The sequence below is a fragment of the Myiozetetes cayanensis genome, unplaced genomic scaffold, assembly GCF_022539395.1.
Source record: "Myiozetetes cayanensis isolate MyiCay16 unplaced genomic scaffold, myiCay2020 scf31, whole genome shotgun sequence".
In the NCBI taxonomy this organism is placed as follows: Eukaryota; Metazoa; Chordata; class Aves; order Passeriformes; family Tyrannidae; genus Myiozetetes; species Myiozetetes cayanensis.
The window spans coordinates 4,579,731-4,597,758 of record NW_026087533.1 but is presented as its reverse complement, the minus strand read 5'-3'; the positions used below and the strand labels follow the sequence as shown (position 1 = coordinate 4,597,758).

Genomic DNA, 18,028 nt, shown 5'->3' with positions numbered 1-18,028 from the left:
GAGGGGGTTGCCAGGTGCGGGTTGGGCTCTGCCACCAGGCAATTAGTGACAGGAAAAGAGGAGTAGTGTTAAGCTGCACCAGGGGAGGTTTAGGTTGGGCATTAGGAAGAAGTTCTTTACAGGGGGAGTGATCGGACATTGGAATGGGCTGCCCGGGAAAGAGGTGGAGTCCCCATCCTTGGAGGTGTTTGGGAAGATACTGGACGTGGCACTCAGTGCCATGGTCCAGGTTAGGTCAAAGGTTGGACTTGATGATCTCAGAGGTCTTTTTCAACCTAATTCCTTCTTTGGGTCTGTGGTTCTGAGCTCTGCTTGCCCTGGCGCTGTGTGGGCTCAGCGTGGGCTGGGCTCAGGGCCCTGCTCTGCGTGGGCTGTGCATCACGACACTGCCTGGCACACCCAGCAGGGACTGGCACTGCAGTGCTCTGCAACCCTCTGCTCTGCCCTCAGTGCAATGCTCTCTGCATGGCTCCCCACGGCCCACGCAGTGCAGTCCAGGACAGGTGCCAGGCCAGAGCGCCGGGAAAACACGCCAGGATCTCACAGGGGACAGGAGCTTCCTTGGCCCTGGTTGCCAGGAGAGTCTGTGGCAAAGCCAAGATCACGGTGTTAAATACAGAAACCCAGGGTAAGTCTGTCCCTGTCACCTCCTCAGAGGGAGCACCGACCCCGCCACACACAGAATGTTGGTCCTCAGCAGCACCAAGGAGGGACCTGCAAATTAGCAAGAAGAAATAATAAAAAAACAATCCCTGCTCAGCCCTGGCTGTTTGTGGGATGGAGCAGTGCAACCATTTCCAAATGCAGCAAAGACAGCACTGATGGACCAGACAAGGCACCTGCTGCTAGGGAACCCACCAAAACTGGCAGCACCTCAGCAAGGGCAGGATCAGTCCCTGACATCTTCCCGACTACTCCTGCCGGAGTCCCAGCCAGACAGGCACTGCAGGGAGCCTGGTTTCCCTGGCAGCAGCATTTCAGAGGTATTCTGGGCTGTCTTCCCCCCCGAGGGTCGCCGTGCACAGGATGTGCAGCCACGTGCAGGGCTGGGCTGGGGGTGAGCTGGACTGGGTGAGAACCCCGGGTGACTCCTGGGGGGCAGCCCCAGCCCTGGCAGGGGGTGGGTGAGGTGGGGGAGTGTTCTCCAAGAGGGATGCAGGATGCTCGGAGGCAGCTCAGCCAATAGGGTGGCTGGATTTGGTTGCCATGGCTACGGTTGGGAGGCAGAGCAGGGAGGGAGCGCTGGGAGAGAAGGGGTGCAGGGCCCCCCCATCCTCTGCAGGGGCTGGGGGCGGGCAGGGAGCTGGGGCAGGACAAACAGCCACCGCTGGGGCCAGTTCGTTCTCTCGGGAGACCCATGACAGGATCTGTTTAAATGCTTTCTGAGGTAAGGGGGCTTGGGAGGGGCTCTGGGGAGGGAATGTCTTGCCTGGCACAGCGAGGAGGGGGCTGGTGAGGGGTGCCTGTGGCTGCTGAGTTTTGGGGATGGGGGGGTGGAGGGTGCTGTCAGTGCCCCTCTCCATCACTAACCCCTGTCACTGCTTCTCCCCAGAGCCCTCGGACCCCCAGCAGCAGCCACACCTCGGGGTGCTGTGGGAGCCCTGCATTCCTCGGGGAGCCCCCCTGACAGCACCTCTGAGCACCTGGGAGGGAGAACTGGGCCGTGGTAAGCCAGGGATGTCCAAGGCTGGGGCACATGTTCCAATGGGAATGACCCAGTTCGCTGCTTCCCTGCCCCATCCTGGTGGGCTGGGTGCTGCTTAGTGATGGGATGTGAAGGGTAAAGCTGGAGGAGTTGCTCTCTCTTCCTGAGTGTGAGGCTCTAAGAGCTTTTAAAACCATGTTTTTTCACCTCATTCCCCAGCTCTGGAATTTGCTGGTGGGGCTTGCTCAATGCATTGCAACATCCTGCTGCTCCAGGGTCAGCGTGGTCTTTCTCCCAGTGCCTCCCCCAAGATGTTGTCAGTGGGTCTCTGTGGGGAGGAGCTGCTGTGCAGCTCCGAGAAATGAAACCTCTGTCTCCTGCTCCCTTCAGATCAGAGAGACCATGTTCCTGTAAGGGCCCTGGAGCTGGATCTGGATTATCAGAGTGGAAGCTTTCCCTGCTATGTTGTCTGCTCTCTGGGTTATGGGACAGGCTGGATCCAGGGCAGGAGATTGTTAAAGCTAAAGCTCTGCCAGGACGAGCCAGCAAACTCTGTGCAGCTTAACTGTCCCCTGGTTCCACACCTTGTGTCATGAAGGAGCCACAGCAGGGATCCAGACTGTCCTCAGGTCGGGCGCTGTCAGCGAGGGGCCTGTGCTCTGCCTCTGTTTTCCTGGGGCTTGTGTGCCTGGGAAAACAGGTCAATGGGAATAGAAACCATAAGGGATCCTCCCCACAGCAGATCCAGCTGCATTCCAGAGCGGGAAGGGACACGTCCTGGCACATAAAGGCCTCCATCCCCTTCGCGGTGCAGTTGGCTTTGTTGTTGACTGTGCTGGTGCCCAGACTGCTGCTGATGGAGACGAGGCTGCTGTGTGCCAAAACACAGCTCTGAGCTGCAGAGAAATGTGTCTCCTCCCCCAAAACAAGATGCTTTAACCCACACCAGAGCTCTACTGAGGTGGTGGTTTGGAGCAGAGCAGCACAGAGCTCTGCCCAGGACAGCTCTGCCATGAGAGGGATGGGTGGGGAGCACCCCAGGGTGCTGGTGATGCTTCTGGACCCTACCCTTCATATTCCTTCTTTTTCCAGTGAGTTGCTTACTTAGAATCTGTACCCTACTCAAGGAGGCTTTAAAGGAGCATCATCACATCCCACCATGAACGGGTACCTGAGCGAATCCGATTTCCTGATGGTGGAGGAGGGATTCACCACCAGAGACCTCCTGGAGAACCTCCCCGGGGAGCTGTGCCAGGGGGTAAGGGCTGCTTCTCCGCCTCCCCCCCTTGGAAGAGGCACTCCTGGAAGCTTCTGCTTACTCCAGCTCTCCCCTAGAGCGACCAGCAAGCCTTCTTCGTGGCAGACCTCGGGGATGTTGTGAAGAAGCACCTGCGTTTCCTGAAGGCCCTACCCCGGGTGAAACCCTATTTCCCAGTGAAATGCAACGGCAGTGAAGGAGTGATTCGGCTGCTGGCAGAGCTGGGGGCAGGCTTTGCCTGTGCCAACAAGGTAAGGATGTGGGAGGACAGCTCCAAGCCAGCATCCTACAAGCATTTGTGGGAGAGTGGCAGAGCTCACCCTCCTTTCCTAAGTCTCCACTCTCTAGGTGACATTTACGGGGGCAGGAGTCTCCCTCTGCTGTCAAAAGTCTCTATTGACACGGCCCATAAATCCCTGTTCTCTGGCAACTCAGGCTTGTTCCCTCTGACCAACATTCCTGTCTCTGGAGCTGGTGTCCTGGTGGCAGGCTTGGCTGGTGGCACGGCACACCCCTGGGGTGCCACTGCCAGAGCCATCCAACTCTTGGTGTCTTGAAGGCTGAGCCTAAACCTCCCTGCTCCCTCCTCCTCGTCATTTGCAATAGCCAGATTTCCAGGGAGGAGCCAAATGAAGCCACTTACTCCTATATAATTAAATAAGATGTGTTTCCAGGGAGGGAAAGCGCCAGAGTTGTCACAGCTCAGCCCAGGGGTCACGTGCCAACCCTACGCCTGCTAAACCCACCTGTTTCCTCTCCTGCTCCCAGGCTGTTTTAAACACCTTACCACAGTCTGTCCTTGCCAGGACAAAGCCCACTGTGATCCCTTTGAGCTTTTCCTTGGAAAAGCCCAGGCTGCAACTCTGACTCTCTGCCCTCCCCAGCGCTGCAGGCTGGACAAGCCCCAGGGCTGGTGGTGGCCACGAGGCCCTTCCTGTGGGTGTGTTCCCTGTCCCTGCAGGCTGAGATCACCCGGGTTCAAGGCATTGGAGTGCCAGCTGACAGGATCTTCTACAGCAGCCCCTGCAAGCAGGTTGCCCACATCAGGTACGCGGCGAGGCACGGCGTGCAGCTGATGACCTTCGACAACGAGGTGGAGCTGAGCAAGGTGGCCAGGAGCCACCCCCGTGCCAGGTGGGTGTCTGGCAGCACCACTGGAGGGGCAGCTGGAGGAGGAGCTGGGCAGGGGGCTGTGGGGTGCTACAGGGGCTGAAGAGGAGGTTGTAGAAGGTTGGTTGTCGGTCCCTTCTCCCGGGCGACAAGCGATAGGGCAAGAGGAAGCAGCCTCAAGCTATGCCAGGGGAGGTTTAGATTGGATATTTGGAAAAAACCTGATCACTGAAAGGGTAGTCAGGCATGGCATCAGGCTGCCCAGGGAAGTGGTGGAATCACTATCCCTGGAAGTGTTCAGAAAACACAGAGATGTGGCACTTGGAGAAATGGGTTAGCGGTGGGCTTGGCAGTGCTGGGTTCATGGTTGGACTTGGTGATCTTAGAGGGCTTTCTTGGCCTTAATGATCCTGTGGCCCTGTGATTCCAAGCCCCCTCAGCACAGTGTGGCTTTGCTGTGCAGGATGTTGTTGGGGATCTCCGCTGACTCCAGCCCTTCTGTCCACCCGAGCATGACATTTGGGACCACGCTCGAATCCTGCCGGCACCTGCTGGAGGCTGCCAAGGAGCAGGCTGTGGAGGTGGTTGGCATCAGGTACACCACGTGGTTCTTCTTCCAGAGGGGTGCTCAGGATGGATCAGGATGTGGGGAGCTCTGCCCTGCTGGAACAACGCAGTGCTCCTCAGAGCCACTGGCTGCTGTGGGTGGGAGCGAGGTGAAGGCAGGGATTTGCAGGGATTCGCCTTGTTGGAGCCACTTTGGGGCAGGTTTGACCCTGAGAAAGGCTTTTTGGGGCTCTGTGGGTCTGTTCAGGTGGTCTGGCTTGGGATGGCATGCGGGAAGCACAGAGCTGCCACCAGTGGGTGACAATCCCAGTGCTGTCACTCCCTGGGGACAATCAGACCCTGCTGAAATGGGGTCTGTGCCCTCAGCTTCCACCTCGGCAGCCGTGGCCTGGAGCCCCAGGCCTTCGCTGAGGCCGTGGCTGCAGCACAGCTGGTGTTTGACATGGGCACCGAGCTGGGCTACCAGATGCACCTCCTGGACATCGGCGGGGGCTTCCCCGGCACCGAGGACGCCAGAGCCCGCTTCGAGGAGGTACCACAGCCCCCAGCACCTGCCCCCGGCAGGCACAGGGCGAGGCTGGAGGCTCTCCCAGGCTCTGGCTCGCCGTGGAATCCCTCTAACCGAGAGGGAACCTGTTCCTCCCGCTCAGATCGCTGCCGTGGTGAGCTCTGCCTTGGATTTGTACTTCCCGGACGGCTCCGGGGTGGAGGTGGTGGCCAGGCCGGGCCGGTACTACGTCACCTCTGCCTTCACCTTCGCTGCCAGCATCGCCGCCCTGGAAGAGGTCCCCGTGGAGCAGCCTGGCTCTGATGGTAGGTGGGACAGTGGGACAGTGGGACAGTGGGACAGTGGGACAGGCCCACCCCGTGTGCCCGATCCACCCCCCCGAGCCCTCTCCTTGCTCGCCTTCCAGAGGAGGAGCCGGGCAGGGGGAAGAGCCTCGTGTATCACCTCAGCGACGGCATCTACGGCGCCTTCAGCTGCCTCCTGTTCGACAGCCCCTGCCCCAGGCCTCGGCTGCACAGGGTGAGGGGGGTTTGCCCGACCCTGGGGGGGGTCCCGGGGCTGGACCTTCGTGGTGGTGGGTGCAGGTGGAGCAGGTCACAGTGATGACGGGACATCGTCACCCCTGTGGCTGCTCCCTTTCCCCACCCCAGAGAGCCTGCCCGGAGCGCCCGTCCCGCAGCAGCAGCCTCAGGGGCCCCCCCGGGGATCGCATCGCCGACGGGCTGGAGCTGCCCCGGCTGCACGTGGGGGACTGGCTGCTCTTTGGGGACATGGGGGCCTACACCGTGCCAGCCTCGCCCCAGCTCGGGGGGTGTCCCCAGCCACGCGTCACCTACGCCATGTCCCGCCTGGCCTGGTAAGAGGCGCTCAGAGTGGGGGGGACGGGGCTGGGAAGCTTCACCTCTGCCTGTTGTTGTGTTGGGAGGGGGGTGTGAGGACCCCGGGGATTCCCCCTTCCCCAGGCCCACCCTTCCCCCTTCCCTGCTCCCCCTCGGGTGTCTCCCACTTGCAGGAAAGCCGTCCAGCTCTTCCAGGGAAAGCCCCCCCAGGCGGAAGACGAGCGTGAGAGCCTCTGCACCCCCCTGTCCTGCGGCTGGGAGATGGCAGAGACCCTCTGTGTCCCCCCCGTCTTCGCTCCCACCGGCATCATCTGAGCAGGGACGGCACGGGGCGGGGGGAAGACCCATGGAGGGGAAAGGGCTGGGATGGTACCAGGAGGGAAAAGGTCCTGCAGTGGGAAAGGTCCCTTGGTGGCACTGGTGGGGGAAAGGTCTCCTGTCTGTGCTGGAGGAGGGAAAGGTCCCACAGTGGGAAAGGTCCCCTGGCAGCACCAGGGGGAAGGATGTGCCCTCCTGCTCCTGGCACTCCCCCCGGCACTGCACTGGGAACTTCCAAGTAAATCCTGTCCCATGGATCCTGCCCCATAAATCCTGCTCCTCCAGCTCGTGTGGAGTGTGTTTGGCAGGTGGGCGGGGGGGGTTGCCCGGCAGGTTTGGGCTCTTGTTTTAAGAGTGATGGTAATAACGGGTGTCCAGCGTGGCCCGGGGGGGTGGGTGAGGGAGCCCCCCCCTCCACACCCCGCACAGAATCCCCTGCAATCAACATTTTTATGAGGTTTTGCTCATTAGGGAGGGTGGGGCTGTTCATCCAAGGGCATCTGGAGTGACCCCTGTGATTTTGGGGGGGGCACAGAAATAGGGGGGTGGGTTCAGGGTGTGGGGGTCACTGCAGGGAAGAGCCATCTCCCAGGTTCCCGAGGTCCCCTCGGCCCTAGGGAAGGCTGCTGTCCTGGGGTGTGTGCTGCACAGGACAGCCCCCCTGAGAGCAGAGAGCCAGGGACTGGGAGAACTGGGGGGCACTGGGAGACACTGGGAGGGCACTGGGAGACACTGGAAGGGCACTGGGAGAACACTGGAAGGACACTTGGAAGGACACTTGGAGGGCACTGGAAGGACACTGGGAGGACACTGAAAGGGCATTGGGAGCACTGGGGGGCACTGGGAAGGCACTGGGAGCACTGGGAACCCTCGAGCGCGGCCGCCAGGGGGCGCTGGGGCGCGGCGTATCCTCCGCCCCGCCAGGGGGCGCCGCAGCGCGGGGGGCGCCGCTCCCGCCTCTCCTCTCCGTCCCCTCCCACCCGTAAAGCGCGGCGCGGTGTCGCGCTCCCAGTCGCGCTTGGCGGCGTCGCGCGTGGCCGGTGAAGGACGGGCCTTGGGGGGGGGTGTCGCGACAGGGGCCGCGTCTGTCGCGACAGCAGCAGCGGAGCGCGCAGCCATGCCCTTCTGGGACCTGCAGAAGCAGCTGGGCATCGATGTGGACAGCTGGCTGCTGCGGCAGAGCATGCCGCAGCCCAACCGCAGGGCCGCCGTGTGCCACGCCTTCGAGCGCGAGTGGGTGGAGTGCGGGCACGGGCTGGGCCAGACCCGCGCCCGCCGAGAGTGCCAGCCCGAGTACGAGGACTTCATGGAGTGCATGCAGCGCGCCAAGATGGTGGGTCGGGGGGGGCACCGGGCTGGGGGTCTGGGGGTCCCTGGCAAAGGGGTGCCAGGGGATGGGGGCACAGGGAGGTCGTGGGGGCTGGAGGGTCCTGGTTAAGGGAAGGGAGGCGGTATCGGGGGTACGGGTGGGGTGCGGGGGTCTCGGGGGTCCTGACAAATAGGGGTGAATTGGGGGCACTGGAGCACCAGGGGAGGGGGCTGGAGGCACCTGAAGCGCTGGGTCAGGCTGGGGAGGGGATGCTGAGGGGCCTGGGCAAGCTCTGGGGGCTCCAGTCCATGGGGGAGGGGGATTGGGGTGGGGTCTGGACCCCCAGCAGCCCCTTCCCTGAGGGATCTGGTGGCTGTGGCTGCCCCATCCCTAAAAATGTCCAAGGCCGGGCTGGAGCAGCCTGGGACGGTGGGAGGTGTCCCTGCCTGTGGCAGGGGGTGGGATGGGATGGGTTTTAAGGTCCCTTTCCAACCCAGACCACCTTGGGATTCGGGTCAGCCCCTGGAGGAAATCCTGCCTGGTCAAAAACATCGGGCTGAAAACCCAAATCATCATCAGCTATAAATCCTGAAAGCCCAGGAATTTTTAGGAAGAGGCTCCAAGCCGGCTGGGGAGCTCCAGGGCAGGGTTAATGTGGGTTGCAGGACCTGCCCTGGGGACCCCCCTGCAGGCTGTGACCCCCCCTCTCCCGTGTCCCTGGCAGTTCAAGAGGCTCCAGACCATCCTGGAGCAGCGGGACAAGCTGATCAAGGAAGGCAAGTACACCCCACCCGACTACCACAAGGGCAAGGACGACTCCAGGCCGTGATTCCCGGGGTCCTGATGTGCCATTCCCGCCTGAAGAAAACCCCCAGGACACAGGGATGGGGAGAGACCCCACGCTGGGCATCGCTGGGGCAGTAAATGATCCCTTTGGAATGTCTGCTTGGCTCTGTCGTGTCTCTTTGGGGTTCTCCCCGCAGCTGCTTTCCCTGAGGGGGGCTTTGGGACACCCTAAAATGCCAGAAGAGGGGCTGGGAATGTTGCCCTTGAGGGGGGGTCAAATGCCCCAGGAGCCAGAGGGAGCTGCAGCCTGTCCCTCCTGCAGGAAAGGGATTTCTGCTGGAATAACCTCAAAGAGCTGGAAAACGCGGCAAAAAAACCCCACCCATCAACTACCCAAGCTCGTCCTGCAAAACTGGCTGTGTCCTGCTGTGAGAGGAGAGCTCCATTATTTCCACAGAGCCCCCCTGGATGAAGCATTTCCCTGGATTTCACCCCGTTCCCAGGCAGGCTGTGGCAGACACGGTGGGGTTTGGCCTTCTCCTGGGATTCCTGCAGCTCCTCTCCCTCAGCTCCCTCCAGACCAGCCTTCCCCAGCGCTGCTGGGAGGTTTCTCCCTTCCCCCAGGCCCAGATGGATCCGTTGCTCCAGCCCAGATGGATTCCCTGTGCCCAGGCTGAGTCAGGGAGCTGCGATTCCCCCCCCGGCACAGCCCCAAATTCCGGCTCTGGGTTCAAATCCAAGAGCCAGGACTGGCTTCTCCCTGTGCTCAGGGCTCCCTTGACCCACCCACTGCCCTCTGTGCTCCCTCTGTTTTAGATAATTCCAGAAATAATGTTCTTTTTTTTTTACTTCTTATCAGTCTTGATATTTTTCTCCCATTTCCCTGCCCTGACCCCAAGACCCCCCCCATCCTGGTTGGATCCCGGTGTGATTCCTGCCCATCCTGGCATTCCCAGATGGGAGGCAGGGCTGATAAATAAATCCTCAGGGATTTTGTTTGGCTGCTTTGAATATGAAAACTCCGGTGGGGAGGAGGAAAATTTGGGTAAGGATGTCAGTACTGGGGTGGATCTCGGGGTGGATCTCAGCATTCCAGCTCTGGTAGAAGGAGGGAGGGAGCTCCTGGGATGGGAAACACGGGAGGGATGTGGGATGGTTTGAGATGGAAAGGCCCTGGGGGGGCTGAGGAGCTGCCAGAACAAGTAAATGATGGATAAAGAGGGGAAAATCGTGCTGGGCATGGAAGTGGAACAGTGACAGTTATTTATCTGCAGGGAATGGTTGTCCTGGGGGGATTTGGGAGGGAGTGGGACTGTGTGGGTGGGGAGCTGTGGGGACCCACGTGGCACCTCCAGGATTCACCCAGCAGGGTTGAGCCGCTCCAGGACCACGATTCCCCAGGATCAGCCCCTGGGATGGAAATTTGGGAAGCGAGGCCAGCCAAGAGGTCAAACCTTTGTGACCTCCATGCCATGTCTGCACCCCCCCCAGTTGTTCATTGTCATGATGGTTAATTATGCTTTCCTTTCCCAGAGAAACACTGTGGAGGGACCGGGAATGTGGAGGGGGCTTTGGGAAGCAGCAGGATCGCAGGGCCTACCTCGGGAATGACTCCTCTGGTGGCGGCTTGGCTGTGACAGTCCTGACCTTGGTGGCATCACAAACCCCTCCCGAGCTGGAAGTGAAGGCTGGAGGCGCCTGGAGCAGCGCCACAGCACGGGCTGGTGCTCCCGGGAATTGCTGGTTGGGGAAAAAAAACCCACCCCAACCAATCCTATGATTGGGAAGGGTTGCTTTTCCAGGGAAGAGGAGGAAAAAAAAAAAAAACGGGCTCAGCAAAAAGCCTGGCAGCCTGCTGGTGGTGAGGGTGACTCATCCCACCGAGCGGTCCAGATGTCTGAGGGAATATCGGGATGTATCTGAGCACTCCTGGCTCCCGAGTGGCTCTTTAGAGCCTCTCAAATCCTAATTGCTCTGGCGATCGGTGTTATCGCAGCCAAGGGCACGTGGAGCGATCCATTTGCCCGTAGTTAAAAGCTCTGTCAGGAATTTCGGCCAACAAAGAGGCTAATCAAAGGCTTGATGAAAACGATCAAGTTGGTGGAGAGATAAACGCCCCCCTACTCCTGCTGGCTCTGGGGGAGGAGAGCGCAGCGATTGAAAAATGGGTCCGATGCTCCCGACCGAGTTCCCCTGGGGCAAAGGGATTTGGAGCATCCTCGGCTTCGGAATGTGGTTCACCACAGAGCCCTGAACAAGATCCATTTCCAGCCCGTAGCAGTTCCAAATTTACATTTTGCTCTTTGCTGCCTTTTTTGTCGTCTTTTTGGCGCAGGGTTTTGCCACGTCCCCGGCTGGGGGGGAGGCTCTGGGGGCTGGGCTGGGGTGGGAGATCTCCGTGGGGAGCCACTTCTGCCATCGGCACGGCCTGGGCTGGTGAGGGCAGAGCTCGTGTCACTCACTGGGTGCTCTCCCAGCACCATCCCTTCCCCTGTCCCCATTTTCCTATAGCCCCCAGCCACCAGGAGTGGGAGTTGGGGGTCTGGGTGAGCCCCCACCTCCTGCAGCACCCTCGGCCCTGGATGTTCCAGGAGCCCAGGCAGCATCTGCATCTCCTCTGCCTTGGAGAAGGGGAATAAACAACTCTTGGGAGATGAATAATTTATCAAAAGTCGAGGGAAAAGGCAGGTTTTATCCCTGGGCTTGGGCGAAGGTTTTAATGAGGGAGAGAGGACAAACCCCGGGGGCAGAGCCATGTGCTGACTGATTCTCACCAGGAGACATCTCCCTGCAGCCCTGTGGGTGCCCAAGGTCTCGCCACCCTGGGCTGGGTGTCCCATGAATTCCCACATTCCTGCTGTGCAGCACAGGAACGGGGAGATCAAATGATTTAGGGACGACCCCTCCCTGCCCACCTCCCCCCTTCCACCCGAAATAACAATTCCCTGTCTCCACGTAGGCAAAACAACAACGCACCACCTTAACCCAGATCTGCGGCAGGAATAATCCAGCACCCCCCGGCGCTGCGAGGGATTTTTGGGAAACGCGTTTCAGGTGCGAGATCCGCGCAGGCTGGAACAGGCACCGCCCTCGCCCCTCCGGGGTTCAACAGGACTCGGATTGGCCGGGTTTGCTCCCAGAGCACCGTGAGGGAGGAGGCTGGAGCCCGGCTGGTGACACCGAGCAGGGGGTGACAGAGGGACACGTCACCCCCTGGAGCCGGCGCCGGGCTCCCCACGCGTGTGCCGTGAACTCTGTGTCACGTCGCGGGGGCAGGCGGTGCCTGGTCACTGTGGGGGTCACGCTGGTGTGAGCCAGGGGCCGGGCTGTCCACGGCTGGGCTCACGGGGCCATCGGGTCTGTCACCTCTGTCACCTGCGTGCCCCGCAGACACGCGGCTGAGCCGCCCAACCCGTCTGGGAGCTTTGGGAGCTTTGGGAACGGCGCGAGCGGCGTCTGGTTCTTCGGGCACTTCCCTCCTCCCAGCGCGTCTGAGGCCGCTGGCGCTGGTGGGATGAGCCTTCCCTGCTTCCCCAGCTCTCACGGATTTAGGGGTCCCTCGTCAGGATGGGAACCACGTTTACCCATCGGTGTCCGGTGTGGACCTGACCACGTGCTCCAGGGGGGCGAGACCTGCACGGGGAGGGAAGACAAAGCGCTGCTGGGGTGGTGGGGCTGGTGCCAGCCCACCAGGGCACCCTTTACTCTTCCCCCAGTTCCTCAGCACCAGTCTGGCCTGGCTGCAGTGTTCTTGGGCCTCCTGTTGGATTCCAGGAGCTCACACCCTCATTCCCAGATGGAGCTCGTGTCGTCGAGGCCTCTGCCGCTGCATCTGTGGGATCATCCCCCCCGGTGCATCCACACCTGGGCGGGTTTTGGCCGAGTGCTCCCTCCCCATCCCTGACCGGGCCAGGCAGGGCCGCAGGGCAGCACGTGCTCCTCCACAGCCACATCCCAGGCGTCCGAGAGAGCACAGAGGTGTCACCACACCCCACGCCCGGTGTCCTCCCGCCCCCCTCGCTGGAAGTGCTCAGGAAAACAACAGCCACCGGGAAAGCAGAAGGGACGTGTTGGGATGAGACCTGAGAACCGGCGGGGGAGAGATGCCCAGGGGGCAGCCGGCTGCGCCGAGACCCCGGGGGGACTGGGGCGCCGGGCTGGGCCGGGCCGTGTGCGACGCCGCGGGAGCAGCCGCGCTGGCCCCGGGCCGTGGCACGGGGCCGGTGCTGCTCGTTGGGTCCCGCCGTCGGTGCGGGGCGGCTGGATCTGCCGTCAGCCGGAGCGGTTTATCCTGCTTCACTCCTACCAGGCGGCCGGGGCCGTCCTGCAGCTCCGCCACCCCTTCGGGCTGCTCCTGGTGTCCCTGCCCGCGCCGCGCCTGGCACTGGGACGGATCCGGCTGGGGCTGGGATGCTCCGCTGCCCCGCAGGTGAGGCCCTGGGCAGCTCACGGCTCTCCCAGCACGGCCCTTCCCGTGCCTGTCCCTGCTCGTGTCCCCCTTCACCCTGCTCGGGTCCCCCCCGCTGTGCTCCCACCGCGGCTGTGGCTGCTGGCCCCGATCCCCGATCGATGGGTGCTCTGATTACCCGGGGCCTGGGGACGTGCAGGGAGGAGGGGTGCTTAGGGCACGCAGGAGGGTCTCGGGGAGGAGGGGGAGGGCTGTGTGGAGCGCTGGGAGCTGATGGGTGGTTTGGGGGAACCCCTTGTACAGTGGGTTGGGGAGCTGCTGAGCGGCTGGGGGGGGACACCCCCTACGCAACGGGGGCGCGGAGGCAGCAGGCGCTGGGGTGCCCTGAGGAGCACGGGCAGGTTGCGGGGGGTGGGCACAGGGTGGGATCCCCGAGGGGTGCCCGGGGCCGGCCCGGGGGTGCCCGGGGCGGCGGTGCCGGTTGTGCTGGTGCAGGGGCGGGGGCGGCGGTGCCGGTGCCGGGGCTGCGCGGGGCGGGAGGCGGCCGGGACCCCCCCTCGCCGCTCCCGCCGCCCGGTGGGCAGGGCCGGGCTGGGCCGGGGGAGGCGCCGCGGCGGCGGGAGCGCACGGCGGGGCCGGGAGCGGCCGGACCGGGAGCGCACGGCGGGGCCGGGCCGGCACCGGGAGCGCCGCGTCCTGCCCGCGCCCAGGCGGTACCGGAGCGCCCGCGGGGGGTGAGCGGGGCCGGGGCTGCGGGAGCGGGGGTGCACACCCGGGAGGGAGGGAGGGAGGGAGGGAACGAGGAAGGGCGGCGGATGAAGCGGGGATGGGCCGGGGATGGAGCGGGGAAGCGCCGGGGATGGTGCGGGGATGGAGCGAGGAAGCGCCAGGGAGGAGCGGGAGATGAGCGGGGGATGAAGCGGGAAGGGCAGGAGACAGGGATGGAGCGGGATGGAGCGGAAGGGCGGCGGGTGGGGATGGGGATGGGGATGGACCGGGAAAAGGGGGCAGCAGCCGCCCCGGGCTGGGCTGGAGCTGCGGGCACCGGAGGGTGCCGTGAGGGATGGGGTGGGTGTTGAACCGGGGGGGGAGCAGGACCCGCGGGGGCCAGACCGGCCCCGTGTGCCCCCGCAGAGCCGTGCCCGCACCCCGCTGCCTCCCGCACCTGCTGCCCCCGCCCGCGCCGCAACCCCGGGTCCAGCCCCCGCAGCCCCCGGCTCTGCCTCTCCCTGGGCACCGAACCCCCCGGCCTCTCGGCCCCCCCCAGCCCCACACCCGTGGGTCCCCCAAAAACAGGGCGCGGGCTGAGCCCCCCGGGGCTGCCTGGGGGAGCCGCGGTTTTGGGCCGCGATTCATTTTTTCGCAGCTTTTCAATGGGGGGTGAATGACTCATGGAATCCTTTCTCCTCTTCTTTCGATGTTTTTTTGGGTCTCTTTGTTCCTGTTTTGCTGATTAAATGATGGGAATAAGGAAAGGCTCGGCGCGATGGAGGTGGCTCCTGCGCCGCGGCACATCGGTTGTAGGAGTCTCAGGCATTTTTTCCTGGTCGTGCTAGAGGACACAATGAGATTTATTTTAAATATGTCTCATGCAAGGTGCTTATTTGCCCAGCGTGTGTACGCGGCACAGCTCACTCCCGGCGTGCTCCAGAAAGCCCTACCATCTTCCCCTGCCATGATTAATAGGATTTTTAAAGCCATTCCCATTCTCAGAGGGGAAAAACCTGCAGGTACAAAGGGCAGTGCCGATCTGCTTGCTTCGTCTTGTGCCGAGCACAAAGAAACCGAACCCAAAAGGCTGGACTTGGCTTTGTGGGAGTGAACTGGTGCTGGGGATGCCAGTGTGGGCTTTGCTGTGCCACTGTGCCCGTCCCTGGGAATCCCAGCTGTCAGACCAGCCAGGGGGAAACTGAGGCAGCACTTAGGAGCCTTGGCAGGGCTGATTCACCTGACCAAGAGGGTGTTTGGGCAGGGGCTGAGGGCAGGGACGTCCACGGTGGGATGGTCCCTTCTCCACCACCCCCAGCACCTGTGGCAGGGAGGGACCCGCCAGTGGCCCGGTGTCACGCACTGTTTGCTCCTTCTGCAGGGTGCTGCCCGTGGGGACGTCCTGCCCGCCCTCCTGCCCGTGCCTTGGGCCATGTCGTCCTCCGATGAGGAGACCCTCAGCGAGCGGTCGTGCCGGAGCGAGCGGTCGTGCCGGAGCGAGCGCTCCTACCGCAGCGAGCGCTCGGGCAGCCTCTCCCCCTGCCCGCCCGGGGACACCTTGCCCTGGAATTTACCCCTCCATGAGCAGAGGAAGAGGAAGAGCCAGGACTCGGTGCTGGACCCGGCTGAGAGGGCTGTGGTCAGGGTCGCAGGTAAGTCAGCGCCCTGTTGTGCAGTGGATCCCCCTCAGGGACGGGTCGATGGGGCTCCCCCCGCGGTGGCTGAGATGGTCTTGGGGTCGTCCCTCTACCCTGCTGCTCCCCAGGGAGACTGGGGATGGATAGGATGGGGAAGGGAGGAATGGATGTGGCTTCTGGTGTGTGAGGACCAGGGTGGTGGCTTGGACCTGCCAAGGCTTTGTCCTCTCCAGGCTCGCCCTGGGCAGTTCATACCCTGAGCGCTGGGGTTAAGGGATGACTGGGCTCCTCCAAATCGTGGGTTGGGTGACATTAAAATGCTTAATTAAGGCCTAAATGGCTCCTTGGTAGAACAATGCCCTTGACTGTAATCCAGGCAGGAATTTGCCCTGGGAGGTTTGGGATTCCCACCTGGGTGATGTTGACTGGGGCTGCTCCTTCGCCCTGCTGGTGTCCATGGACAGCCCCATGGCTCACTGCTCTGTGTTTCCCCCTTCTGCTGCACCACAGTGATGCCCAGGTCACAGCCCTGGGGAAGGAATGGGGATGGGCAGGAGAAACAAAGACAGGGATGTTCCCACCATGACCATTGGCTCCTTCTCCAAGTGCTGGTTGAGGGGGGTGGTGGGAACTCCACTACAGGCCTACTGGGGAGGGAGGATGGAGGACTTTGCTCAGGGTGGTGGCTCCAGGCACCAGAGCCAGGATTTGCTTCTTCACTGGGGCCAAATGGCCATCGGGGGCTTTGATCTGTGTCTGCTGGGGTCTGTCCACAACTCCCCGCGCTCCGGGCGCCTTTGATCTGCTCCTGCCGGAGCAAACAGGGATTCAGGGACATGCTGAGGGGCCCCTGCCGAGCCCTGGCTGGGCTGTTCCTGGCTCTTGCTCCAAGGGAAACCCAGGGCCCAGCTTTTATCTTGCTAGTGGAGGTGGGCTTGAGGGTGACAACTCCTGAGGTGCCCGCTCTGCCCTGCCAGCCCCTACCAGCCCCCAGACCATGGCCAAGTCAGCCCCAGCGCTGGGCTCTGCACCCTGTGGGGGCTCAGCCTGGGAGCACTGTGAGCAGGGACAGCACCTGGCACAGGGACAGGTGCCACCAGGTCAGGAGTGGCCGTGGGGTGCTGCTGGCCTCCCTCCCTGCCTGCCCCGTGGCACAGGGGTGCGTGCGGCTCTGACTGCCGCGGTGCCGCTCGGGTGCCATCCCGGCTCCGGGCGTCCCGGGGCTGGAAGAACCAGTCGGTTCAAATGATGGTTCTCGAGAATGCACCGTCTGGGGCTGGGGGAAGCAAATGTGCAGGGTGTGGCTGGCCCTGCCCCAAATCCCAGCACCGCCAGGGCTGGGAGATGGCCGGGGTACCAGGATCCCAACGTGCCCATCGTAGAATCATGGAATGGTCTGGGTTGGAAGGGACCTTAAAGGACATCTCATTCTAACCCTGCTGCCGTGAGCAGGGACACTTTTCACTAGGCCAGGTTGCTCAGAGCTTCATCCAGCCTGGCCTTTAACCTGTCTGGGCTGGGCCATCACCTCTCAAGACCCCTCTGTGCCCCAAAAGCCCCATCCTGCTGGGTGCTGCACCCCAGGGACAGACCCTGCCAAGGCACAGCCATTCCCCAGCTGCCTTTCTGCCCGGGATGCCGAGTGCTTGTCGTGATGGCAGCTGGATCCAGCCCGTGATTAAAGGCAGGGGGATGTCACAAAATTCGGTCTCATGCAGATTCCCCATTAAAAATAACTCGGGGAGGTGCAGCGAGACAGTGCTGAGCTGGGGGAAAAGAACAAGAGTTCCGAGACAGTTTTGTGTCACCAAGTTTGAAAATGAGCTGAAATATTGATTCAGATCCTTGCATTATTCAGTGGGAATGTCTGCAGGGCGCCGGCCGCCCCAGTGCCTCTTCCCACCACAGCAACCGGGCTGGGGACCAGGGATCCAGGGATCCTGGCCTGTGGAATGTGCCCCGGGGCAGCTGGCACCTCTCGGTGTCCCTGGGGAGGGGGATGGGGCTTGGCTCCTAGGATGCCCAGGAAGGGGTACCAGGGCCCTGGCACAGCGGTGGGGGCAGAGCCTGGGCATTGTGAGGGCTGGGGAACCCCATCCTGTGCCCACTGTGGCATCTCAGTGGCTTTGGGGGTACACCTGAGCCTGGGGGCTCTTTCTCATTGCTGCCCATGGGGTGTAGTGATCTTTGCATCCTCTCTGGCCCTCAGAGCCAAGGAAAGCAGGACCCGGCCGTGCCCTGAGAGGGGTTGCACCGGTGAGGACCTTGCAGGAGGTGGCAGTGCCTTGGTGCAGGGGGCTGGGACACGCTGGCCTGTGTCCCCAGGCAGCTCTGGAGCTGTTTCCTGCTTTGCTGGCATCTCCTTGGAAGGCAGTGGTGGGGGAGAGGCGGGCGGGGGGGGGAGCAGGACGTGGAGGGTCAGAATCCGACCCTTGGCCCCGCGTCGCTCTGTCTCGCTCCAGGCACTTGGCAGAGGGTGAGAGTGGGTGGTGGGGGCTCTTTTTAGTGACAAAAACAGGCTCTTTCATCCTAAATCTGTTCATACTCGGTGCTGCCAGGGTCGTGTTGGGGCGCTGGGGTGGTGCTGGGGCAGGAGGGGCCAGGGGGATCTGGGGGGCCGGGGGAGAGCGGGCAGGGGTGATGGACGAGGCGTCGCAGGGGTTTTCCAAGGGCTCTTTGAAAAGACTCCTGGGAGTCCTTTGTCACCCGGGCGCGTCACCCGCGCCGCTGGCAGAGCCGGCGCTGGCTGAGGGAGGGAGCTGTGCTTCATCCCCGGGGACACGGGAACAAACCCCCTTGTTCTCCGCTGCCTTGGGAGCTGCAGCGGGGCCAGGGCAGGCTCCGGAGCAGCGTTCCCGCTGCCCGGGGAGGAACCGCTGAGTGCCAGCTGGCGGGCACAGATTTCCCTTTCCCTGGGAACGCGTTTTTGGGTCAG

General features: G+C 62.7%; 2 protein-coding genes across 6 annotated transcripts; both read left to right on the top strand.

The window, feature by feature from the left end:
* Positions 1–678: 678 nt before the first annotated feature.
* On the top strand, positions 679–6,529 carry AZIN2 (antizyme inhibitor 2). 5 transcript variants are annotated; one of them, XM_050326427.1, is made up of 11 exons: positions 679–983; positions 1,553–1,666; positions 2,773–2,903; positions 2,981–3,154; positions 3,865–4,037; positions 4,477–4,608; positions 4,947–5,112; positions 5,231–5,393; positions 5,495–5,607; positions 5,739–5,944; positions 6,101–6,529. In XM_050326427.1, the coding sequence occupies exons 3-11, from the start codon at positions 2,805–2,807 to the stop codon at positions 6,240–6,242; spliced, it is 1,368 nt and encodes a 455-aa protein (XP_050182384.1). In that variant the 5' UTR covers positions 679–983; positions 1,553–1,666; positions 2,773–2,804; the 3' UTR covers positions 6,243–6,529. The 5 variants fall into 5 exon arrangements, with proteins under 5 accessions (XP_050182384.1, XP_050182380.1, XP_050182383.1 ...); XM_050326423.1 differs by having other exon boundaries at positions 682–983; positions 2,738–2,903; XM_050326426.1 differs by lacking the exon at positions 679–983 and adding an exon at positions 1,229–1,387.
* A 736-nt stretch (positions 6,530–7,265) lies between these two features.
* Positions 7,266–8,497, top strand: NDUFS5 (NADH:ubiquinone oxidoreductase subunit S5). The gene is made up of 2 exons (XM_050326431.1): positions 7,266–7,578; positions 8,279–8,497. The coding sequence occupies exons 1-2, from the start codon at positions 7,363–7,365 to the stop codon at positions 8,381–8,383; spliced, it is 321 nt and encodes a 106-aa protein (XP_050182388.1). The 5' UTR covers positions 7,266–7,362; the 3' UTR covers positions 8,384–8,497.
* The last annotated feature ends 9,531 nt before the right edge of the window (positions 8,498–18,028 follow it).

Coding starts and splice junctions, on each gene's coding strand:
- AZIN2 (XM_050326427.1), top strand. CDS start 2,805: ATGAACGGGTACCTGAGCGAATCCGATTTCCTGATGGTGGAGGAGGGA. Junction 3,155..3,864: donor GCTTTGCCTGTGCCAACAAG/GTAAGGATGTGG, acceptor CTGTCCCTGCAG/GCTGAGATCACCCGGGTTCA. Junction 5,945..6,100: donor GCCATGTCCCGCCTGGCCTG/GTAAGAGGCGCT, acceptor TCCCACTTGCAG/GAAAGCCGTCCAGCTCTTCC.
- NDUFS5 (XM_050326431.1), top strand. CDS start 7,363: ATGCCCTTCTGGGACCTGCAGAAGCAGCTGGGCATCGATGTGGACAGC. Junction 7,579..8,278: donor GCATGCAGCGCGCCAAGATG/GTGGGTCGGGGG, acceptor TGTCCCTGGCAG/TTCAAGAGGCTCCAGACCAT.